General features: G+C 43.1%; 8 protein-coding genes across 8 annotated transcripts; 5 read left to right on the top strand and 3 right to left on the bottom strand.

The window, feature by feature from the left end:
* Positions 1 to 198: 198 nt before the first annotated feature.
* Positions 199 to 1,448, top strand: BGW36DRAFT_299944 (cinnamoyl-CoA reductase; the record flags this gene model as incomplete). The annotated part of the gene is made up of 5 exons (XM_046211578.1): positions 199 to 471; positions 523 to 697; positions 748 to 923; positions 991 to 1,090; positions 1,150 to 1,448. The coding sequence occupies 5 exons, from the start codon at positions 199 to 201 to the stop codon at positions 1,446 to 1,448; spliced, it is 1,023 nt and encodes a 340-aa protein (XP_046070760.1).
* A 311-nt stretch (positions 1,449 to 1,759) lies between these two features.
* BGW36DRAFT_429486 (Alpha/Beta hydrolase protein) lies at positions 1,760 to 2,937 on the bottom strand (the record flags this gene model as incomplete). The annotated part of the gene is made up of 3 exons (XM_046220700.1): positions 1,760 to 1,922; positions 2,002 to 2,719; positions 2,775 to 2,937. The coding sequence occupies 3 exons, from the start codon at positions 2,935 to 2,937 to the stop codon at positions 1,760 to 1,762; spliced, it is 1,044 nt and encodes a 347-aa protein (XP_046070759.1).
* A 505-nt stretch (positions 2,938 to 3,442) lies between these two features.
* On the top strand, positions 3,443 to 4,713 carry BGW36DRAFT_398798 (uncharacterized protein; the record flags this gene model as incomplete). The annotated part of the gene is made up of 6 exons (XM_046218449.1): positions 3,443 to 3,630; positions 3,687 to 3,838; positions 3,895 to 4,011; positions 4,079 to 4,366; positions 4,400 to 4,462; positions 4,538 to 4,713. 6 exons carry the CDS (start codon positions 3,443 to 3,445, stop codon positions 4,711 to 4,713), a joined length of 984 nt encoding a protein of 327 aa, XP_046070758.1.
* A 306-nt stretch (positions 4,714 to 5,019) lies between these two features.
* BGW36DRAFT_383027 (Alpha/Beta hydrolase protein) lies at positions 5,020 to 6,202 on the bottom strand. The gene has a single exon (XM_046216619.1). It carries the CDS (start codon positions 6,077 to 6,079, stop codon positions 5,180 to 5,182), a length of 900 nt encoding a protein of 299 aa, XP_046070757.1. The 5' UTR covers positions 6,080 to 6,202; the 3' UTR covers positions 5,020 to 5,179.
* Positions 6,203 to 6,934: 732 nt separating this feature from the next.
* On the top strand, positions 6,935 to 7,303 carry BGW36DRAFT_299730 (uncharacterized protein; the record flags this gene model as incomplete). The annotated part of the gene is made up of 1 exon (XM_046211559.1): positions 6,935 to 7,303. A coding segment is annotated over one exon (369 nt), but the record flags the coding sequence as incomplete, so codon positions are not given.
* Positions 7,304 to 7,979: 676 nt separating this feature from the next.
* Positions 7,980 to 10,358, bottom strand: BGW36DRAFT_383025 (fungal-specific transcription factor domain-containing protein). Its single transcript, XM_046216618.1, has 5 exons — positions 10,201 to 10,358; positions 10,002 to 10,143; positions 9,408 to 9,940; positions 9,192 to 9,329; positions 7,980 to 9,140 (listed from the first exon to the last, which is right to left on the bottom strand). The coding sequence occupies exons 1-5, from the start codon at positions 10,287 to 10,289 to the stop codon at positions 8,108 to 8,110; spliced, it is 1,935 nt and encodes a 644-aa protein (XP_046070755.1). The 5' UTR covers positions 10,290 to 10,358; the 3' UTR covers positions 7,980 to 8,107.
* A 3,273-nt stretch (positions 10,359 to 13,631) lies between these two features.
* On the top strand, positions 13,632 to 13,913 carry BGW36DRAFT_258169 (uncharacterized protein; the record flags this gene model as incomplete). The annotated part of the gene is made up of 1 exon (XM_046210040.1): positions 13,632 to 13,913. A coding segment is annotated over one exon (282 nt), but the record flags the coding sequence as incomplete, so codon positions are not given.
* A 1,596-nt stretch (positions 13,914 to 15,509) lies between these two features.
* On the top strand, positions 15,510 to 16,163 carry BGW36DRAFT_463164 (uncharacterized protein; the record flags this gene model as incomplete). Its single annotated transcript, XM_046222198.1, has 3 exons — positions 15,510 to 15,671; positions 15,760 to 15,872; positions 15,945 to 16,163. 3 exons carry the CDS (start codon positions 15,510 to 15,512, stop codon positions 16,090 to 16,092), a joined length of 423 nt encoding a protein of 140 aa, XP_046070753.1. The 3' UTR covers positions 16,093 to 16,163.
* Positions 16,164 to 17,276: the final 1,113 nt, after the last annotated feature.

The following is a 17,276-nucleotide window of genomic DNA, read 5'->3' as shown; positions in this document are numbered from 1 at the left end:
GATAGGCCAAAGGTTGAAGGAATATCCACCACTTATGTCCGGCCGAACGGACGTCCGCCAGCAAACATTATAATATCAGGACCGTTAAGCCTGTGGTGGGATTAGTATTGTAGTGATAAAGTACCGAATACTTGACATTCAAATTAAAAGTGTTCCTTACAGTATCCCATAAAAGTCTTGCCGCTAGGAGAAAAAATAATGTCAGAAAACGACGAAATATATGCTGTACCTCGCCGCTCCAAGATCCTAGTCACGGGCGCCAATGGATTCATTGGCTCTCATGTTGTAAATTGTCTTTTAGAATTGGGGTTTGCGGTGCGCGGGACGGTTCGACAGCCAAAACCATGGCTGAACGATTTCTTCCAGAAGAAGTTTGGACCGGAAACTTTTGAGACCGTGATTGTCCCTAATTTCGACGACGTTAACCTTCTAATTCGGAGTTTGGAGGGCATATCGGGTGTTGTGCATGTGGTATGACCAGGTTCGTAAATGGAAAAGAAGAATATTAATACAGACTTGAAGGCTTCCGATATGACCTTTTCAACCGATCCGAACCTCGTGATTCCATGGGTTGTAAGAGCGACACAAAATATTCTTGAAGCTGCTTCACAACAACCTGTGAAGCGAGTGGTTTTGACTTCGTCATCGACAGCTGCTCTTGTCCCAGAGGCTAACTTGGAGATCCGGGTAGATGAGAGTCAGTTTTTTTCGCAGGTAAATTGAAAATACTTTTGCTAATATTGCCAGTAGACACTTGGAATGAAGCTTCATTGAGAGCCGCTTGGCAGCAGGACACTACCGATGATCGCTTAGGCTTGCATGTTTATGCCGCATCGAAGACTGAGGGAGAACGACAAGCTTGGAAATGGATACAGACGAATAAACCTTCCTTCGTGTTCAATTCTGTTCTTCCGAACTTCAATGTACGATATTCCTAGTCGCTCCATGAAAGTCTTCAAAAAGCTGACTTATTACCTCGTTCGCGAGTAGATAGGAAAAATCCTTCATCCCAACATTAAAGGGTCTTCATCAGACTGGGTCCGCAATCTTTTGGCAGGAGACCCAATGCTTTTTTCCATTATCGGCCCACGTAAGACCAATTTGACTCTAATAACCTTAAATTATAGTATATTAACCTTTTTACTATAGAATGGTTCGTTGACGTTGTTGACAACGCTCGACTCCATGTCATTGCCCTACTCGACCCCAATGTAAAGTCTCAACGTCTTTTTGCCTTTGCCGCTCCGTTTCAAATGAAAGACATTGCTTCCACTCTGAAAAAGCTGCGCCCCCACGCCGCTATACCTAGCCCCCCAGTTGGTGAGGGTTTGGATTTGAGTGATATAGTGCCTTCTAAGACTGCACAGGAGTTGCTACAGGTATTCTACGGACAGCGAGGCTGGACCTCACTAGAAGAAAGTTTAGCTGCTTTAATCGAGGACTTGTGATAGTGGTAATCTAGATTTTCTAATTCAGTCAAGCCTTGGTTATATTCTGGTGTATCACTTGGGTATTTTTGGTGTCTACCTTGAAAACAAATTAATATGTGATAGCAATTTCCAGATTTTATCACAGCCATATGTGACCAATAAGTGTAATTTTCTCGTATATTTCGTTTTTACATCTATTTTACAGACGCCACAAACAATATTGTTTATTGTGATAAGTATGCTTCCGGGATATTCGAATATCTTAGAAATTGAATACGTTATCGCTGACCCTTTTAAAGCCAACACATGGTTTGAAATATCCGAGGAATCTACTTCGTTTTTGAAACGGTAAATGAGCAAGCATTATCAGTTGACAAGATCCACTTGAAGCTCTCCAGGAGTAATTCATCCCAGACTCGACTTGAGGGCAAAGAACTGTAGCGACGGAAGCCATGGGGAAGTCCAGGGAAAACATGCACTTTTGTTGGAATACTGCATAAGTGTTTGAGAATAATATGTTAACATAACAAAAACATTCCACACATGTACGTTCAGGGTGGTTTTGACTAACCCATTTCTTGCTAACTTGTCCGCATAGTAAAGACCATCATCACGAAGTAAATCCTGTCCAGCAATCAAAAAGCTAGACTTTGGTAACCCACTCAGCCTGTCTTCCTCACTCAGTGCGATGTTCAAAGACGGATCAGCTGGGTCCTCTGCGTGAAGTAGATCAGTGAATAACTGAAGCAGCGACATCGGAAGAACCGGAGCATAGTTATTCTGCATGTAAGACGATGTGGGTTGCGTTCGAAACGGGTGATTATCCGGGTGAATTAGCCAGGGAATACAGAGAAGTTGCCCACATACAGTTAACGATGGCGTTTTTGAGTCCATGTGTTGTCGTATTACAATAGAAGCTGCTAGTCCTGCGCCGGCAGAGATTCCGCCGACAATTACACGAGTTGGATCACCGCCAATAGCACTGGCGTTACGGGACAGCCATTCAAACGCATCCCAGGCATCGTCTACTTGAGTCGGATGCTTGAACTCCGGAGTGTGACGGTAGTTGATATTTACCACGAGAATGGACGCATTGGCAGCGATCCGGGAGCAGGAAGCATCTTCTGTTTCGATGGTGCCCAGAAGGTGTCCTCCGCCATGGAAATAGAGATAGATCGGAAGTGCCTCGGAAGACATGTTGTCACTGGGGCGGTACACGCGAGCAATAATATTTTGCTTGTCCCTTGTCAAAACAGAGTAGTCCCTCCATGGTACTGTTTTGTAGAGGTCTGCAGCGAAACCATGGTCAGCTTTCTACAATGCCATAGGTATAGATTAACCAACCGCCTTCTCGGAGCTCAGCTTGCGCTATTTGTACTCGCAGTTCATTCGTTGCTTGTCGCATGGTCTGCGGTGACAGAGTCAAATCTGGCGCTTGGATGGGATTGTCTCGAACAAAAGATTTCCATTCTTCCGACGGCCCCTGATATTGTGAATAATCTAACATTGCTTTCAATCACGTGAAACGCACTGTAGCAATGCTCTGTTATATGAATCAAGAATATTTAACTTTAAGAGCAGAAATATGACAGATGAGAGCTGAAGCCTGCTCTCTTGGAGGTTGTATGATACTGGTTGGTCAGTGCCTAATGCTGGCTGGCTCCCAACCATCGATGCCGACCATGTTGAGTAATTTGGAAGACGGTCGATATGCTACCTGGAGAACCAAGGTTTACAAATTTGGGCCCGGGGTACAACAAATTCACATTACAGAGGAATGGCCGTGCATTTGTAATGCGGCCTCGCAAATTCCCATTTCGTTGTATTTTCGGCTGGGTATTCGGCTCTGCTTCTCTGGTTCGGCAATGCTTGTTTCTATGATGCGGCTATCACATTCAAATTAATAACCATTCTTGAACATAACTGTTTTCAAAACCACCCGAAGAGAGCTCTGGCTCCAGTTTCTTGGTCAATTGATAGGTAGTTAATATCCAAGATAAAGCGCACTAACCATGGGGAGCTGCCCAGATTACGACAACCTTCCTATCATCAACATCAATGGCAAATTGAAACGTTGCGCATGGGGAATATTCGACAAAGACGGCCAAAAGGATGTCTATGGATGTCTTAACAAAGTCACTCCTGAAATTGTAGCGAGGGCTGCAACAGAGGTGACGCATGGTGTTACCATCTCCCTGAAGTAAGGCAGATTCATTAGGTACACAGCCGTCCTTGCAGTTAACCTAGTATTGGCAGCTGGCCCCTTCGAGTCGCACCAAAACCAGGATTTGGGAGAAAGGGATTGGTCCACAAGGTCATCTCTTTTGTGAATTCTCCTCTGCAAATACATGGCTATGATGATGAAGTCGAATTTAATACGCAATGCAGTAGTCAGTGGGATGCTTTATGTTTGTTCCACCTTCCATTGTAGTATCGACCTAAAAGCTAATGACAAGAGTGCTAGGTCATTTCTATGACCAGGACCTTCAACGAGGATACAATGGCTCTAACCCTAGCATCCATGATCTTGTCCAGGACTATGGCGAAGAGGATCACGCCGCCAAGATTCCAACTTTAAATCGTACGTTACTTGTTTATTTTACTGCACGAGAGACCTAATCGGTAGATAACTTATAAACCACCCTTAGACTGGCATGCTCGAGGTGGTCTTGCCACCCGTGGGGTTTTGATCGACTACAAAGCCTATGCGGAGAGAAAGGGGATCAGATATTCTCCATTCTCTGCTCATAAGATCACCATTTCCGAAATCGAAGAAATTGCCAGTGATCATGGTATTGAATTCAGACCGGGAGACGTTTTCCTTCTTCGAACAGGCTTTACAGAGGCAGTAGAGTCTACTGTCAATGAAGCAGAGAAAATACGACTGGCTAGTTCTCCGGATAGTGCAGGTGTCGAGGACGCAATCATGGCTGTCCGTTAGTTCTGGAATCATCATTTCAGTGCCGTAGCCGCCGACAACCCTGGCTTCGAGGTGATGAGGCCAACCAAAGGTGGAGTGGATGGCAGTGGAAGTACCGCGGACTATGGTATGGAAACTTTTTTCAACTTGGCTCTTTATCGTATAGACAACTTACAGAGACATACAGTTTTACATCCGAACTTTCTCTCTCTCTTAGGCTTACATATTGGTGAACTTTGGGACTTGAAGCGTCTTTCAGCATACTGTCATAGTACTGGAAGGTTTACATTTATGCTCACATCAGTCCCTTTGAACTACGCCGGGTCATGTGGATCTCCCCCTAATGCTATGGCACTCTTCTAAAACCCTTCTTCTTGCTTTTAATGTTTCAAAATGTAGTTACGAGCTTCCAACCTGAAATCAGGGAGCTATTTCATAGACAGAGGCTTTAAATCTATAACTTACTCCCTGGCCACCCCAGCACATCCACCACTTTCATCAACCTTTCTTCCTCACTCTCCACCATCCCGTATACGCCTAAAACAATATCATCCACGGTGCTCATCCCAAAGCTCGCGTTACCTATGGGACATTCAGGTGTCGAATAGATTCTGTTTATGTCTACGGCGTCATGATGTAATCTAATCTTTCCCCTGATTTTCCATGCGATGTTGGAACAAGTAATTCGAATTGCAACTAGTTAAGCAACTATTGACAAAATAAATAATACATTAAGTCGTCCAATTTCACAAAAACTTTAGAAGAATCTGGAAGCTCCATTCGGCGTTGCTGCTGCTCTGTGGCTCAACACCTTTCAACACACCGGATTTCAAGCCAACTGCTTCTTCATGAATTCAGCAATATTGTTAACAGCTGGTCCCAGATATTTCTCATTATCATAAAAGTCCATATGTGCAGCACCGGGAACAATGAGCTTCTTCGTCGCGCCGCCGATAAGTTTGTCCAATTTCTCGGTGTGCCACAGCGAGCCTGCCTGTTCACCGGCGATTAGAATAATAGGCTGCTTAAGGTACAAATCCGCTAGATGAAAGGCATCAAAGGTGAGCACTCGAGGGAAGCTAAGATACAACATCTTGTTTGCAGCGCGGGGATGCTGCGCACGCGGGGTAAGGTAGTAGTCGCTTGCTTCCCTCATATCTCGCGGAGTCTTGTCGTCAGGGCTGGGAGGGACATATGGTGCAGCAGCACGTTCGGCGCCTTTCACTTCTGCTGTAATCTGGGCAGCTGCTCCATTTAGCGCCTCCACGTGCTTCGAGGGATCCTCATCTCCGTTCCATCCTAGGCGCGAGGCATCGCCTATGTTCACCATACTGACAGTCGCAACCGCCTTGAGCCGATGGTCGCCTTTTGCGGCACCGACAGCATAGCCACCTCCAGCACAGATTCCCAGCACGCCGATTCTGTTTTCATCCACAGTATCGAGTTTTTGGAGGTAGTCAATAACCGCATACACGTCGCTTACGCGCTCGTTTGGGTCTTCAAGGAAGTGGGGTTCGCCTCCACTGGCTCCCTGAAAGGATGCATCATAGGCAATGGTTGTGAAGCCGGCGTCGGCAAGTTTCCGCGCATATGTGCTTGCAGTTTGTTCCTTGACACCGCCGCCTGGGTGCACAATCACAAGGCCGGATGTTTTGCCAGACGCGTTCGACGGTTTAAATAGAAGACCTGCAAGGGCAATTGGGCCTTTCTTGATCGAGATTTCGGACATGACTGTTGGGAGTTGGATGTTGACTGGGTGTGTAGATAGTATCAAGAGGTACGTACGTAGTTGGTAATAAAAAAAGCCAACTGGATGCTCTTCCCGGTAGCTATTTATGTTGCACGGTGTCTATACCGAAACGGAAACGTTAGATGAGAGTAGGCAATGACGTATTTGACTCGGAAGTGGTTGGGTGCACTATAGTAGATCGGCCGAACCAAAAACTCTAGTTCTAGCGCTAAGCAAACTTTATCTCCTTAGCCGATAAACAACAGTCACAGCAGCACGGTAAGATTATTAAAGTTATCCGACCAACTTCAGACATGCCGCTAGATTTCGGTATTGCTCCACGGCTACATGCATGCTTCGGCCGACGGCATTAATGGACTTATATCGACTCTCCTCCGTCCAGGCGGAGATTATAAACGTTGCAAGCATATGATGCAATATTTGTCATCATCTCATTGCATGTCAAACCGATACTCGGAATCCGAATGGAAGTAAGTCGGTAGGCGGGGCGGGGGAGGAGAAGAAAATCTCGATAGATTGATTGCTGGTAACTACCTCAATTTTTATTTTTTTTAGAAAGGGTGTTATCACGAGCTGAAAGGGCAGCAAATGATTTCATTTAAGTCTTATGTGTACGACCAACAGCCTTGCAGGTTGTCAAAGACCAAGGCCGCGAAAATGCCTTTCAAGGAAAAGTGATTCTTATCACTGGCTACTCGTCTGCTTTGGGAATTCACACCTCTTGAGCCATGTTTCACACCGGGGCGACACGTTATGTGGCCGCTCGTGATCTTGACAAGGTCAAGATCGCATTAAAAAACCTCACGGATAGTCGCGAGTGCATCTTATGCGTTTCAACTTGAACTCGCTACTAGTGTTCGTGCCTGTGCTGAAGAGCTGAAATCTAAAACAAGATCTATGAATATTTCCATTGGCAATGTCGGGGTCATGGCCTCTCCTAAGGGCCGGACTGTCGATGGATTCGAGACTCAGTTCGGCACAAAGCATATAGCCCATTTTCTATTATTTTACCTGGTCAAACCTCTATTGCCTTCCTCGTCGACCTCTGTATTCCATTCTCGGGCTGTCTACCTTTCATCTAGCGCCCATAGAACCTCTTCAGTTCAATTTGATAACCTCGGCTTGGAAGGAGAATACGAGCCCTGGAAACCTTATCGTCAGACCAAGACCACCAATCTATGGACCGCCAGTCAGATCGAATAACTATATGGGAAAGAAGGACTCCATTCTTTTAGCTAGAATCTAGAAGCAATTACAACTGAACTTCTTTAGCACGTCTCCGATCAACAACAGGTGGGGTGGGGAACAGACGACACGCTAAGTAAGTACTGGAAAAGTCAGAAAAAGTCAGAAAAGTCACGAGCAAGACGCCGCAACCCCCGTCTGGCTAGGGAGCTCGAAGAAGCCGGAGGGAAATATCTGGATAGTTGTCAAATCGTGGGGCTTGCAGATCCCAAAGCACGACATGGGCCTGGTTATGCGCCGTGGCCATATGATCTTGAAAGGAAGGTAAGCTATGGAAAATGACTTTGAAATTACTCTAGTTGGAGTAGTAGGTTATATCTACTGCGCGCTGTACCTGTAAAGAAAAGGTCCGAGAACTGAATGTCTTTAATCGCTGCCCTAAAATGGTGGATCCGTGCTGGAGGGCTATTACGATTTAGCAGACTCTCACCGTAAAACTATCCGTAGAGATATAGGGCAATATAACTAAAAACTAAATCGATATGGAAGAGCTAGCGTAATACATTTCTTCGCCACGTTGACGTAGATGACACCACTACCTGAATAAGATGATTCTCTTTTCGAGCCTTCTACAGCTAAGTACCGGTAAGATAGCGGCAGTTCTACCAGAAAGTGTATTTTTGCACATTTTCTTGCGTTTTTCAATAAGAGGTTCTTAGTTTTATCAATACTTTTATGGCTGTAACGAATTGAATAAGCGGAGAGACTGATCACTACATGTTTGAAGATTCAAGAATTCATTGACTCTCATCGATTTCCACGTCACGTAAAAACAATAGGCCCCCAAGACTCGTCAAAATCTGGATCTTGGGGATGAGGCTGTTGTATCTGGCTCAACTGGTTTAACCAATACATTTGATCGAAACTGCACGGGCCCGGAGAGAAGGGTAGGAGTTGAGGTTCAGGTTGTTGGTCCTCGTTTGCTCCACGAGAGTCTGATGGCGACGTCGACACTCCTTCCACATCTCTACTGTATAAACCTGCCAGTGTGTCCTGCAACCGCGGCTCAAGAGAATGATTCATGTCAAGGATAGTCCCGGACGAAATGGTTTGGCAGTTTCTTGCTTCCTGAATCTTTTTCGAGCAACGTTTAAGAACATCCAAGCCCGCCTTGGCTATCTTATTATGGGTTTCTAAAAGGGAGAGTCTCTGTATTGCCTGCTGAAGGGAGTTATCGATATATCTTTTTGATTCAGGGCTTTTAGGGGGAAATAAAGTTGCAATACTAAAAAGCAGACAGCACGCGTCAACGGTATAAAAAGCGAGGCCAAATAATTGATAGTGATGCACCTTGCTTCTGTCAAAGACGCGTTGTTGGGACTGAAGGGTAGCAAGCGCAGCCTCTACTGCGGCCCTTCTACTCTCTATGTTAGTCGCGACATGGGATCGGTGTAGTGTCATTAGGAAGAGATTCGCCATGATTAAAATTTCCTCACGCAGTTGAGGCAAATATGGATACTGGTTGTCCCACGAAGTGTCCGGGTTCTTGGGCCGAATCGATGGCGGGACTTCATTTACTAATGAAATAACCTGATGGTGAAGATTTTGGACCACAGAGTAGTTCTTAGGATGGGGCCGATCAGCTTTGAGAGCGCGCATTTCGTGGACTTTACTAGCGAGAGCTTGTCTGAATAGTGAAGCTGACACTGTCGTGATGTTGTCATTGTCGTAGGAACGCACTGTCATAGGAACTGCTGTGGAAGGTTTCTTGGGTATATTGCAATCTGTGGGTAGCTTGACGTCACAGTCATCCAAATTTATCATTCGCGGCCTTCCCAGGATCATAGCCATAAGGCTTGTTTTTCAGTCAGATGAAGTGTTTAAAAGCCGAGGGAACGACATTCACCTATCCCACGCAAATAAATTGGCCCATATTCGTCGTTTATATTCGTCATACCAAAACAAATTCAGGGTCTTGCCAACATCATTTGGGTCTTGTTGGTGGATATCCTTGTGCCGATGCATGCCCAGCTCTTGGGCTTGTCTGGTGAGAGTATGTTAGATAGTTGGAAGCAGTGATAACAGCAGTTTATTTCAAAAGGTTAGCGTGGTAATGACGGACCTAATAGCACATCCAATTGTATGCCAAGATTGGATACCTGCGCCGCAATTCTTCAAATAGAATGATCTGAGAAAATCGGCTTGGACTGCAGTGAGTGCAGCTCCTTGTCGGCCCAATACTGATGCTAACTCTTCACCCAAGGCGCTATATCTCTGCGGTGATGCGAGAGAATTTCGCAACAGCTGGGCCATATCTGTAGCATCTTGTGGCAGAATTTGCAGTGTCAAAGCGAGCATTTGAAAAAGCATTGCAGGAAAGTACTGCATCTCTCTTGAAAATTGTTGGGGTTTGAGATAGCCGACATGATTTTCATTGGCGGACTGCCAGCAGGAAAACAAATCATCGAAATAAACCCTTTCGAGAATAAAGTAATGCCAGTTTACCTCTGCAAAAAAAATTTCAACGATCTCTTCGACGATAGCGCGAGGTGGCAGATTCGAGGCCAGTGCTCGAGCATTTGGGTCTGATATAAGTGATTCCGGAACATGGTTATGAACAGCTCTGATAGTTTGAAACTCTCCATCCTGTAGTATCTAATACTCGTCAGTTTGTGGCAGTTAGATGATAGAGTTGTTATAACGAGGATTCACTTACTTGCTGTAGGCCCATAAAAGAATTACTGCCAGATATCAATGAGTAGCCAAGGCTGGGCGACTCATGGGAGTTTTCCAGCGCATTATCCCGGCCCCTTGACAGGCAGGCTTGTCCATCCACAGTCTCGGGAGCTTGTGTCACTCTAAAATGATTATTATTAGGCCGGAAATATTGGTGGTGTCCATATTTAGTGGCTCACGTTGACGAAGGGTTGAAAACACATTTATTTGTGACATTTCGAGCCCGACAGTTGTTGCATGGGTGCTTGCGATCACACTGGATGAACATTAGATGGTTTGACAGTCATTTCAAGCGTCAGAGGAGTAGTCATAACCTTCTGCTTCCTCCGATAGCATTCCGAGCAAGAAGTTACAACGCGCTTGTGTTTCGATTGACGGTAGGCACCATCAGCTGACATGGCGTAGCTTGGTAAAGCTTTCGCTTATGGAAGGTAGTTAACTAGTTAAGCTTATGTTTGTTAACTTGGTTAAGCAACTTAACGTCAGTTAACTAGTTAGTTATAAGCATGGGATGACGTCAGAGAGTAAGAGAAGGCTGGTGACATTCCGCATCAGTCATGGGGCTTGCTGGATGGGAAGTTTAATATTAGAGGGAGAAAAGCGACGAATTTATTACACGACAGATCTTCTTATTGGCATGACGAAGAGAGAAGACTAATAATTCGCGTTTGGTGGGTAGAGGTGGGGAGAAGTGGAGTACACATTCTAATTTTCTGTTACGAATACTGTTAGATTTAGTGGAACGATGTTACCCGGTAAAAACCGCCAAAATTATTACAATAAATTGAGATAATTGCAACTTTCTTAATTACTTATCTTGACTAAACTTGCTTCTAAATTACTAAGGAAATTGTCTTTAATTTTGAAGAATTCAAGCTCTTCACTTAAAACGTATTTATACCTAATTAGTCTTATTTTTGCTTAGCTAAAATCGACTTAATACTTAATTAGAATCTTACAAAATTATCTATATTAATCTAATATATCCTTTTAGCTTTAAATATCAAATTTAAAGCCAGATTAATTCTTATCAAAATATAAAATATCAATAGAATTAATCTTATATTCTAAAGCCTTATTATCCTATAATTAATATATTATATTAATAAGATTAATTTATTTTATAAATTAATAGAAATCGATTTTATTTAATATTTTAATAAAATTATTTATAATTATTTATTTAATTAATATATATTAAATCTTTATTTTTATTAAATCTCTTATCTTATTTGATAATTATAAATATTAATATATTAAAGTTTTATCTAAAGATATATTATCTTAGAATTCATTAAATAAATAGTTTATATATTATCATAATTAATATAAAACTTCGAGATCGGCTCTCTCGTGTGCGCTGTCGCTCCAAACTCGGTGGAGCTCATTCTCGGGCGGGGTATTGTAGGTCTAGACCGCAGGCATATTCTCGGGGATTATAATTACTATTGCTCGCTGTGTGCCCTTGCGATATCGATCCATTTACACAGCTCTCTTGACATCGATGCATAGCGTGGCTAGCGTAGCGGGACCCATGTATATCCCGCATGAAGAAACAGCAAATAACCTACACATTTATTTATTAATCTCATTCATTAATGGGCAATTACCGTCCTTTTTGATTCCATCTTCATGCCCGTATTGCACCCGCTTGATACAAAACTTGAATAGAAAGAGCAGGTCAAGCGGCTTGATTCCATTAGGACTCTAGTCCTAATTCCACAGGTCGTATCCTTACTACTAGCGCTACAGTGGGGTGGAACGAAGTATCCGTGGAATGACGGTCGCATTATCGCCCTCTTTTCGGTGTGCGGTATCCTTCCAGTAACCTTCATCGGGATCCAGTTCTAGCAAAAGGATCACGCCACTATCCCTCTTCGCCTACTAAAATCTCGACATCTCCTTAGTGCAATATAGTACGGTATCTGTACCACTGTAGGCTTGTTTGTATTCACTTATTATGTATGATGCTCCTGATTTCCTATGATAATGACCAAGTGATTTCCACTGACCAAGTTGTAATTCCAAACAAGCTTCCAATATGGTTTCAAGCCGTCAAGAGCGTGTCGGCCACCGAATCCGGAATCATGAATGAATCTTCCCAGCGTTCTCGGCCTCGTCCTTCGCTGTCTCATCGGCGGCGGGCTGACTTCATAGATTGTGGCACGTTGTCTAGATTCGCAGGATAGTAAGAGTTAAGTGGAAAGATACATGGAAGCCTGAGGATGAGCCAAATGGTTTGAAATCGACGTTACGACTTTACACAAAGTGGGCACAGCTAGAAAAGCAAATTTCAAAGGAAATATGTTTGAAATGCGGGGCGAGAAAGCGCAAGCTTCTTGACACTCGCCTCTAAAGCTAAAAATACCAACACGCAGTTTTTTGAAGAAGAGAATTATCTCTTAAACAGCTGAATGAATCGGATAAGTTAGAGTGGAAATGAATCAAGGAATACTTTCCTGGGCCGAGCATGGGAACCTTCCAGGTTCAGTATTATACGAAGAACAAGGATCGAACCTTTACTGGGCCAACATCATCGGGTAGTGAGGACGGGGATGCTGGATATTCGCCGTCGCATGAGGCGAGTCAGAGGAACGATGCGCGTTATTCTGAAAACGGCACAAGGCTGTCAGGTCGCTCGCGATATGGTCCGCTGAGGTCTAGACGTACTGTAAATCGCTATATATTTGAAATGTGGGCAGAGAAAGCGCAAGTTTGCTGCTTAAAACGCTGTTTCTTAAACCTACAATGTATTTGGTTTTGCTCTTTACAGGAAAATATAAGTTTTAATAACACCCAAATACTGTGCACCAATCTTAATTAAAAAACACTCCTAAGTATATGGTCTACTTAGCATCTAATATAGGTGGATATTAATCTTATAGCTTGTGTTTATAGCTTATAGTATATGCCAATTAAAGTTAAAAATCAATTTACAATGTAAGAATATCACCAAGTAGAATTAGATCACTTGATATACTATAAAAGAAGTAAGGCCTAATGAAAGTTACAAATAAATCCAATATAAAAAAGGATTTAGTATTTTCAATACATCTTTATTATCTTAATTATCGTTAATAATTATTTAGTAAAAGTAAGCATATATCATGTTAGAAGTAAGTTTTATATTATATATCATTTTTAAAATATATTTTCTAATAAAAGTGGTGAAATATTAAGGGAGCAAAAATGCGAGTTTTGTATGGGAATTGGGATATGCCGCTTGAATACATTAGCTCGTGCTAAGACTAATTCAAAGCCCTGCAAGATGATTGGCTTGCTTTCAAACCGAGACGGCCTTGCTCTCAGTCTGGCACTCCTGATCTCCGTCCTGAATGGGATGTGGGGGTATTTTATATTCCCCTGCACTGCCACCGGGCAGAAAAAATTAAGTACTCTTTCGCCTTGTTTCTCTTCTCATACCTCAGGAAATTCTGTCAAAACGTTTGTGCCCATAGAACATGTCCTTTCCTATTCACAAATAATTTTGATTATGTCTGAAATTTCCGCGATTATGGACAGTGAAGGTTTTGGGGCCGAAGCGCATCATGATTCAAAACGAGGAAGACTTTCACCAGAGCAGTTGTCCTACTTTACAACACGACCACTATACCGCCGTCTGGATTTGCGCCTTGCCCGTAGAGATGGCGGCTGCCATATACATACCGACCAGAATCCTTATACAGTTGGCGGCCTGAGGGGTCTCAACATAGTAATTACATGTTTGCCCTCTGGTATGTATGGGACAACGTCTTCTGCGACTTTAATAGCACACGTGCGATCGACATTTCCCTCACTTCAGTTTGGATTACTGGTAGGCATCAGAGGCAGGGTACCCAGCGAGAAAGTCAATATCCAACTTGGTGATGTGGTCTTTTCGATACCGGAAGCTCCGCCGGCAGGTCTCCGCAACTGCTGTAGGCCTTGACATTAGACAAAACACTCCTTTACACATCCAACCAACGATGAAATTTCCAACATCCCTGAAAACAATGCCTTTATGTTAACGGTATGTTAAATAAAACATCAAACCAAGCAATTTTTCTGACCAAATTTAATCCAACCACCCTAGTTGATTAATGTTGTTGAACTTTTGAACAGTTGGACTGCTTGGAAAGCAATTTGTATATTTAAAATACCAAGCATTCCCCGTCAATTCCGACAGAGCTGATGAATTAGTTCACTATCAGTCAACTTTCACAGGCCTTCTCATAATTTCGACTGAAAGATGAAATATGGCGGGGAATAATAGTGCCTGCCGGAGAGAGCATAATTCTTGGCAGGATCCAAGGGTAATTCGCAGGGGAATGCATTGATTACTAATCAACGAGATGAGAACAAATGGAATTGTTATTGGTTGGTAGTCACAAGCCTGACCTGTAAATTAACTAACTGGACCCTACAAAGTTCGTCATCCGGGTCCGCGGTCCGCACTACGCGCCCGGATGAAGCAGAGTAGGGTCCGGTTATATAGCTGTCTGGTCACATTTCTAAACAAAATACTAGAAAAAGTAATATAATAATTCAAATAAAGACTATATTATCGAAGATAGAAAGTGAGATCACTTTCTTGTTTATATATATATAAATGTCATCAATTTCTTTTTACATTATAATTTTTTTCTCTAAGCTGAGTTTTCTCGCGAATAGATACTATAAACTTGCTTTATGACAGGTCCTTCTCGGTTATGGTTTAGCGATTAATGACTTCATCAGAGGAGAATGATGGCGCTGCTCAAAAACCCGAAATTTGTCGAATATCCGAAAATTTTCGGGCAGCCGCAAACGATCATTATTGCCGCATTAAGAGTTCAATTTACCAACAAAGTACGGAATAGCTAGTCATTCACACATCGACCTTAGAAGCCACATATCCAATAATTCCATTAAATGCTGCCACACTTATCACTAGTGATACAGCAATAGAAAATACTCTAGAATGGACTAGTCAGGGCGTACAATACTTTAAGATGAAAGTGAAGGATTTACCGTCGTGATGGGATACATTGACAGCTAGTTTCTGTAGTACTAAAAAGTGGTGGACTTGAGCATAATCGGTACAATTGTAGATGTGTCACGTTCAATTTTTGAATATACTTAGTTATATCTAGCACAACTAATATTTTAGTGTCAGGGAAGCATTTTTCAGAAGGTTTGCTGCGCGCATTTAATACTAGAGATACTCGAAATTTGGTCTCCCAAATTTTGGTGCGTATAACGGCAGCTGCAGGGATATCGGGAGGCACGTCATCCAGATACCCTTAGATTATAAGCAAAATATGGGTTATCTTTAATGAATAGAATATCACATATGTATAGGCTCAAAAATTGGTCATTATGAAGGCAATATCTTGGAATTGCGCGTGTGAATTCTTTTACGACGACTACGCACCACCTGTACATATATGTATAGACGAACTGTTCATAGGACTCAGTCATAATCTACTCCTCTACTCAGGTACCAAACAATCGGTCTTATTCGAACAACATGAAATCAGTATCGATCTTAGCTGCAGCTTGTTCTGTCTTGTCGGTCGTCGGGGCACCTTTGTCCGACTCGCGCCTCTCTCTCGTTGAACGGCAGGCAGATCCAACAGCGCCGGCGACTATTACTTTCGTTTTCCAGCCTCAGACTGGAAAGGGTCCCCAGGTGAAAGATAACCCCATACTTATGAGAGGAAAAACTATACCTCGGACACATCGGAAATTCAAATTACATTACTAACCGGAAGAGCTAGTTGCTTAACCTTTTTGCACAAGCAGAGGCATTCACGAAAGCAAATGCGACTGGTAACTTGTTTGCATATGGATATAAGGTGTCTGGCCAGGAGCAATATGTATACACGGAGAGGTAAGTTCAATGTATTGTTATCAGCGTCCTTGGTGCCTGCAATGAGTCTAATCATGATCCAATGCAATACAGCTACGTTACCCTCAAAGATGCGCTAGCATATGCATCCACCCCACAGCATACCCAATTTGTCCAAGAACTTTTCCAGGATGTCAATATTTTGGCACTACAAGCCTATTCGAGCTTTGGTATCGGAGACCTATTCGGAATATCGTCCTAGGAAGAATACTCATCTTACAAACATGCCAACTTGTTTGTACATGAAGCTGCGAGAGGGGGAATATTGATTACTAAGATTTAGGGTGGAGGAGATAAAATGATTCATCTTGTTATCTGTGGGTCTTAAGACAATTAAGGGGAATCAGCAACTGAAGAAGGTGTTGTCCAATCTCTCAAAGACTAAACCCGTAGATAATAAGCGGAATAAAATTGGCTTGCCGAGAAGAAAGATTCAACAGGCTGAGAAGTATATTGGACAGAGGAGAAAACTAATCGGATAGAATCTGTATTGACATTATCCTCCTACAAATACCATTGTATCAGTATATTGCCCTACAGCCCCTTCAGCACTGGAGAATTTCAGTGAGCACTTCATGAGCAGGCGGTTAATCAGGCTGAGCAAAGAACAGCCACTGTTGCGCACATATTTTAATATACAGCTGGGCTAACCCGGTCACTCTCCGGTCGATATCGGTCTCGCGACGAATCAAAAGTAGGCATATCTTCGAATCTGACTTCATGATTGGCTAGCATGGTCATTGCTAGTTTTGACCCGGTTCCCCAAATAGGGTAAACTGGATGCGTATTGTAGGTTGCTGAAGGGCTGAGACCGTTACGTGGACGCATTTCCGTTGCCCATTTGCCCCACAAATGTTGGGGAACGAAATCAGCCTCATCAATATTTATAAATACTCGAAAATTAATCTCATCAATGCTGTTTGTACAATATACTAGTATGCCCTGAGTAGCCAGTGTCTAGAGCTTGCGAACAATATGCTGAATGTCGACCTGCTAAGCCGTGATTGTCGCGAGTGCCGACAATATTCTTCATTTTTGTTTTCGTTAGGTGATGGAAAAGCGCTTGATGAATACTCAAGGTTTCTCTAATATTGCGATCTCCGACTCCTCGAGTAGGGTGGGCCAGCAGTGGGAAGAAGCTACCGCCTAGCCCTAGAGCTTCTGTCATTACTGTGATGTGGCCGAGTGCCTCATGGTTCGCGTGTGCATCTTCATCCACCACTGCAACCGGATATGCAGTAGAATACACGCGTTTCTTGACGCGGATGATACTGACGAAATGCGGCGCATATCTCGAGTATTCTGTAGGATATAGACAAAGTTAGATAGAAGGAATTAAGGTGGCTTATAAGGTCTCGGGGGTCACGTCTCAGAGAAATCAACTAA

Source organism: Talaromyces proteolyticus (genome assembly GCF_021365285.1).
Source record: "Talaromyces proteolyticus strain PMI_201 chromosome Unknown BGW36scaffold_8, whole genome shotgun sequence".
Lineage (NCBI taxonomy): Eukaryota > Fungi > Ascomycota > Eurotiomycetes > Eurotiales > Trichocomaceae > Talaromyces > Talaromyces proteolyticus.
The sequence above is the reverse complement of the archived record's forward strand: the minus strand, read 5'-3'. Positions and strand labels throughout refer to the sequence as shown.